The following is a 6,892-nucleotide window of genomic DNA, read 5'->3' on the forward strand; positions in this document are numbered from 1 at the left end:
TTCTGTGTGTTAGGTGTGGGTTTGGGCTCAATCTTTGGATGTTGACACTAGGGCTGCTGAAGTTGGTGTTGGGTCTACGTTTTTGTATATGCGCTTGAGCTTTTTTTCATGTTTTGATGGATGGAAGGCCGAGGGAGATATCGCAGGTTAGCGCGTAGATCCCAGGTCATTTGAGTACTTTCCGAAATTGTGCTTATCTGTTATGGAAGGCTAGAAAAGATGAGGTGCTTAGGTAGTGGCTCTTTTTATCAGGCCCACTCCCAGGCAGGGGAATTATTAATGAATTGATATTTTTTCTTGAAAAAAAAAAACAACAACAACAACAATCAAAATTATGTTGGGGCAGGTAAGACTAGAGGACGCAATCACACAAAAATGCTAATGCAAAATGTCCACCGAACTGTTTCGAATTTGAGTACGACAGCAACAATGGCAAGCAAACAAAGCAAACTGAGAGGTGCGAACATCTTCATCTCTAACCCATCAAGTACACAGCTAACTCGGCGGCTCGGCCTAGAGCGTATAGTGATATTCTATGATCACTACTTTCTGACTGATCGAGCTTCATTACGATCGAGTCTTTGAACCCTTTACCGCTAGAAGACTTGGAAGTTAAGATACCTATATATGAAGATCGAGCTTCATATATAGTTACCCGACCTGAACCCTTATTTCTTCTTCATTTTCCCGACTTCCAGCCTGCAGATAGATACGATAATATAAGAGGATAAATATAACTAACCAACATCTTTATTGTAATTCAGCATCAAGAAAAGAACAACAGTATTGACTAGTAGAAATGCAAACAGGGAATGCGGGGCGAGTCAGGACTCAGGAAGACAGAGACTAGTGGAGACTTTGTGGGAAGCTGGTTGGCCCTAGCAAGAAAATGACCAGGTGGGAATATTAATTTCTGCTTCAGATCAATATCAGATTTTTAATGTAAAATATGATCCAACGGCCGGAAGTGTCCGCAAGACTTGCCATTTGCTTTGTGTTGACTTGACCGATGGAAATGTGAGGCAATTACTTGGAGTATACTCAGAAGCTTCCTAGTCAACTAATACCCCAACAAACAAGGCCACTCAAGTCTGAAAGTTCTCTTTGACCCATTCGGCGCGCTCTGCTTTGCGTATGGAATGGGGTCCAATACAATGGACTATATTGTTAGGACCTTCATACACCCCATCAATCAAATTAAATAACTAGTTGTCAAAAAAAAAAAATCAAATTAAATAACTAGTTGTTTAATAGTGACCTTCATAATCATCTGTAGTATTCTTCAGTAGATCATATGTTGTAAATATCCAATATTTCTTATTTTAAGAGGATAATGCAGGCTGCTCAATAGTTTTAGAGAGATATGTGGATTTAACGGCTGAGAATGAATTCATAGGTTTTTTTTTTTTTTTTTTTAAAGAGAAACGTAACACTTTCATTGAATATTGAAGCAAACATTACAGGAAGACAACCACGGTCTGAAAATAAGCCCCTAACTAGTAACATACACCCCAAAGCCCCCAAGGAAAACAGCCCGAGTACACATTCAAGAGTAGGGTAAAGTCGAACATGGCCATCCCAATGAAATCCCCTCAAATGAACTATGTAAAACAAAAGTGGTAACCCAATAATGACACAGAGAACCTCTACCTCCGACCTGTTACCTCCGAAGAAAAGGGAACCATCATCACCGCCTGATTAACGACTTACCCAAAGGGTAAGTTATTGTAATTTCATCATTTAATTAAATTCAATACATGTGGCACAGTTCCTTGAAATTGTCCGTTAGGTGAACAACTCTTAAGAATGATGCATTAACTATATATGTAAATTAACATTCTGTTAATGTCCCCCTGTTAATTTATCATTTTACTTTTAGTTCTCTATACGCATCCAGTATGACAATTTTTATATTTTCATTTATAGTATCAAAATCGTATATTTCAATAATGAATAATTCTAGACCTTAGTCAGATGTATCAATCGATTATCAATAATTTTATGCACGTCCCTCAAATAATGAATTTTTATCTCATTCTCAACAAGATCATAGCATCATGTATGAATGATGTAATGTATAATTGTCTCACTACCTTTTCAATTTTGCAAAATTGCATTTTCTACTAAGATTCCTTTTTTTTTTTTAATAAATTAAGATTCTATTATAAAATTACATAGATTTCAGAAATGTGATGATTGGGTAATATACAAAGAAAAATCAAACTTTGAATAATGGATTCAATCTTCTGAATGGGCTCCACTCACTCTTCATTCTTTTCCACATCCTCCTCCTATTTAAAACAAACCTAAGCATGAACTAGTCTACCCGCTAGTCCACAATTTAAAGCCCGCCCGCCGGAAAATGGACCCTTTTCCCGGCAAACCGCAGCTCCTCCGCCTCCTCACCTTCCTCTCCCTCCTCCTCCTCATCCACGGCGGTAGGCTCAACCTCGACCCTTCAGACCTTCAAGCCCTCATCACTGTCCAAACCCACCTCGGCTTCCACACCCCAGACAGAGCCAAACCTACCAACCCATGCAACACCCCCGGCGTCTTCTGCGAGAGAAGACTCTCCAACAACACCTACGTCCTCAAAATCACTAGACTCGTCTTCAAGTCCCAACTCCTCTCCGGCTCTCTGTCTCCGGCAATCGGACAGCTCTCCGAGCTTAAAGAGCTCTCTCTTCCGGACAACAGCCTCGTTGACCGAGTCCCGCCCGAAATCGTTGACTGCAAGAAGCTGGAGATCCTCAACCTCGGAAACAACCAGTTTTCGGGTGAAGTTCCTTCTCAGCTCTCTTCTCTAATCAGGCTTCGAATACTCGACCTCTCCTCCAACAAGTTCTCCGGCAACTTGAGCTTCTTGAAGCATTTTCCCAACTTGGAAAATCTCTCCATTGCCGACAATCTCTTCTCCGGGAAGATCCCAGCTTCGGTTCGTTCTTTTCGCAATCTCAGGTTCTTCAACTTCGCCGGAAATGAGTTCCTGGAAGGCTCCGCACCTAAGTTGAAAAGGGTCGAGGTTTCAGCTTCTTCCGAGGTTCCAAGGCGTTTCATTTTTGCTGAAACATCAAACTCCACCACCGCAGCAAAAACCAATAATAGTAATTCAATCGCTCAAGCACCCTCCGGTTCTAATGCTCAAGCTCCAGGTCCATCTGCAGCACCGAAGAAGAAGAAGAAGAGCAAGACGAAGAAACTCGGAGGCTGGCTGCTCGGGTTCTTCGCCGGAGCGCTGGCCGGGAGCATATCCGGGTTCATCTTCTCTCTGCTGTTCAAGCTGCTCTTGGCTGTGGTTAGAGGTGGAGGCAAGGACTCTGGTCCGGCCATTTTCAGTTCTCTGATTAAGAGAAAAGAGGACTTGGCTTTTCTGGAGAAAGAAGACGGGCTTACTTCGTTGGAGCTCATCGGAAGTGGAGGATGTGGACAGGTTTACAAAGCTGAGTTGCCAGGAAGCAACGGGAAGATAATCGCTATTAAGAAGATTATTCAACCTCCTAAGGAAGCGGCAGAGCTGACGGACGAAGACAGCAAGCAGATGCATAAGAAGATGCGTCAAATTCGGTCGGAGATCAATACCGTGGGACAAATTCGACACCGGAATCTGCTTCCTCTGTTGGCACATGTGTCCCGGCCGGACTGTCATCTGCTGGTGTATGAGTACATGAAAAATGGGAGCTTACAAGACATGTTGATTGAGGTTTCTGAAGGGAGAAAGGAACTGGATTGGTTAACAAGGCACAGGATTGCAATAGGAATCGCTTCAGGGCTTGAATATCTCCATGTGAACCATACACCTCACATCATTCACAGAGATCTGAAGCCGGCAAACGTCCTGCTTGATGACGATATGGAAGCTCGAATTGCAGATTTTGGGCTTGCGAAAGCAATGCCTGACTACCAGACGCATATCACGACTTCAAATGTGGCAGGAACGGTTGGTTACATTGCACCGGAGTATCATCAGACACTCAAGTTCACAGACAAGTGTGATATATACAGCTTCGGGGTATTGCTCGGGGTACTGATCATAGGAAAGCTACCGTCTGATGAATTTTTCCAGACCACCAGCGAGATGAGTCTGGTTAAGTGGATGAAGAATGTGCTGACGTCGGAGGATCCTAAGCAGGCAATCGACTCAAAATTGATGGGAAATGGATTTGAGGACCAAATGCTCTTGGTTCTAAAGATAGCATGCTTTTGCACAGTGGATAACCCGAAAGAGAGACCTAATAGTAAGGATGTTAGGTGCATGTTGGATCAAATCAAGCACTAAGTATAGATGTAAGAAATGAATGGGAAATCCCACTGGATGGATTGTATCTCATATGTATCATCCAAGAAGTTGTGTAATGTTATAAATAGCATGATGAATAAGAAAATATTGTGTTTGCAAATAATATCAGCAATTCACCGTGTCCATTATGTATTCAGAAATTTAGTTCATGTTACATTTCTAGCTTGAAAGAAGCACCCTAAAGAGCAAGATATCATATGATTGAATCAACCTTGAAAATGCATCAGAAGGAAAGGTTAAGAAGAAAAGAGGATTCTCGCCCTAACTTGCGTATATAAACCACCAAATGCAAGAACATTAATTACCTAATATTCTCAATCATGAGGAAACTATACAAGTCTCAGCACAAATCCTTGCATATGTACTTCCAAAGGTTTCTAGTACAAAAGGATGGGAGTATTTTAGATTACATATAACAAAAGTGAGTCCATAGTAGGCAACAACCATTACAAAGGGTGGTTCCTATGAAACATTCTTACTGTAGTGACCCCCAAAGATATACTTGTCCAGATTCTTTTTTTAACTCAGCAAGTTTTGATACCTGAAGCAAAACATAATCTGTTAAATTATGAAAAGACATGCCTCTACGAACTCATGCTTCAAAAATAATTGGAATTTCCACTAAGATATGAAAAATCCAAGCAAGTTCATGCAATAGAAAGGAAGGTCCCACATAAATGCATTCCATTACTATTCAAGAAAATAATGGAAGTGCTTTCGAAAAATTTGTTTCATCTTTCCGTCATTTGTACAGAAAAAGTGAATTAACCGCGTATGATTTCTCAGATGGAGTTTTAGGACCTTGAATGCATTTACTTTGACAAGAAGATAATCAGAAGCAAAAAATTCTTGGCTTCACCATGTGAATCATATGATAGCAGAGAAAAGCAGAGAAAACCGAAACAAATATCAAGACTTCAATTTCAACAACAAGTATATTAAAGGTTGACCTGAGGATCACGTATGTTTTTAGGTCCCATGACCAAAAGAGAAAGTATTCAAAGCAATACGGATATCAGTACAGATTTCAAGACCTTATACAAAATATCAAGTCCACTAACCTTATGAAAAGACAAAAACCATTGGGTTCACCATGTGTAGCAAGGAAATACATATTCGGCAGCAAGTACATAAAAGTTGATTATGAGGTTATTATGTCTTATTTCTCATGGAGAAACAGATGCCTAAGAGGTTTTAGCTTATCTTAAGTTATCGTTCATCAAGTACATCGAAAAAAATCGAGAAATCATATTTTCAAGGATTCAAATGGGGCCAAAATCATAAGAAAAGCAAAAAAAAAAAAAAAAAAAAAAACATATCTGTGCTAGATCCTCCTAAATACCTCAAAAATCCAAAAGCAACTGCGGGAGAATCCGCTCCAAATGAGTTGCCTCAATCTTATCAGTGCCCTCCGCCTCAGCAATCGTAGCAGCACGCTGCACAGCCTCTGCCAACACAAAATGCTCTCTCAAAACATTACAACAAACAAACATAAATAAATTCCAATACATTCTATCTCAACTAAACCAAAATCCTGTACAACCTGTGACAAAGTTTCGGAGAAGCTCACAACTCAATTTCAACGCATTCGCATTAGCTGCATTACAAATGTCCAAATGATTCACCACAAAACCAAGTAACAACACAAACAGAAGCCAAAACTCTTCTGAACAGGAACAAGCAATCCAATCAAAATAGTAAAAGCTACATTGTGAGAGTTACCTGACGTCGGCCGATTTTTCTTGGACGTTCCAGCTCCCACCTGCACCCGAGTCAAACTCAAAATGTAAACCATATACACTCTTAGCACCACAAAAGTAGCTAATTACAGTGATATGAGTAATCAAGGCCCAAAGATTAGGTATCTTCAGAACGTCCTAGATTCAAATTTCAATTCATTCAGTTAAACTTTCTAGCCCTAATTTGGTTAAAGAAAGCTTAACATCAACCAATGTGGAGGAACAATGCCTTACCTCGCCGTCCAAAGCATCGGTGCCTTCAAGTAACTGACGCTCTGGAATCGGAAATGGAAATTAACACATAAGAGAGACGAAGAAGAAGAAGAAGAAGAAGAGTTACAAGCTAACGGAGCAAAAAAGGAACGAAAATGGCGAGGCATTCAAACCGAGAGCTCTTCTGGACCAGACGAGCTTGAAAATGGCGTGAATCAGATCCTAACAAAAAAAAAAACACATAGCAAAATCTCAGAGCCATAAACATCAAAGCACACTCATAATCGAGAATCGGAGACATGAAATTAGGGTTTCACCGTCTCGAAAGTCTGGTTCTCCTCCATTTGCGACTGAAGAAGAAGAAGAAGAAGTCCTACTACTGGCGCGTTTTAAGCTGGAAGAAAGAGTCGTGTCGTTTTTATCACACGACGTGTCGTATATTACGTCACATCAAAACGGCGTCGCTTGGTCTTTCTTCTTTACTGATTCTTGCAACTAAAACCCTTGTTCAATCACAACGAACCCTTTTTCAGCTTAAGCACCACACCACAGTGCCTAAAGATTTCAAATTGGAGTCCCAAAATGGCTAGCCTTGTCCGGAGACTGACCAGAAACTCAACCTCTCTAAGAACCCATCTTTTCC

General features: G+C 40.7%; 2 protein-coding genes across 2 annotated transcripts; one reads left to right on the forward strand and one right to left on the reverse strand.

The window, feature by feature from the left end:
- Positions 1-2,302: 2,302 nt before the first annotated feature.
- Positions 2,303-4,400, forward strand: LOC133742320 (leucine-rich repeat receptor-like serine/threonine/tyrosine-protein kinase SOBIR1). The gene has a single exon (XM_062169985.1). It carries the CDS (start codon positions 2,363-2,365, stop codon positions 4,274-4,276), a length of 1,914 nt encoding a protein of 637 aa, XP_062025969.1. The 5' UTR covers positions 2,303-2,362; the 3' UTR covers positions 4,277-4,400.
- A 210-nt stretch (positions 4,401-4,610) lies between these two features.
- Positions 4,611-6,634, reverse strand: LOC133742321 (protein MHF2 homolog). The gene is made up of 7 exons (XM_062169986.1): positions 6,567-6,634; positions 6,423-6,471; positions 6,271-6,311; positions 6,020-6,059; positions 5,841-5,894; positions 5,640-5,744; positions 4,611-4,838 (listed from the first exon to the last, which is right to left on the reverse strand). Exons 1-6 carry the CDS (start codon positions 6,591-6,593, stop codon positions 5,641-5,643), a joined length of 315 nt encoding a protein of 104 aa, XP_062025970.1. The 5' UTR covers positions 6,594-6,634; the 3' UTR covers positions 4,611-4,838; position 5,640.
- Positions 6,635-6,892: the final 258 nt, after the last annotated feature.

Source organism: Rosa rugosa, chromosome 4 (genome assembly GCF_958449725.1).
Source record: "Rosa rugosa chromosome 4, drRosRugo1.1, whole genome shotgun sequence".
Lineage (NCBI taxonomy): Eukaryota > Viridiplantae > Streptophyta > Magnoliopsida > Rosales > Rosaceae > Rosa > Rosa rugosa.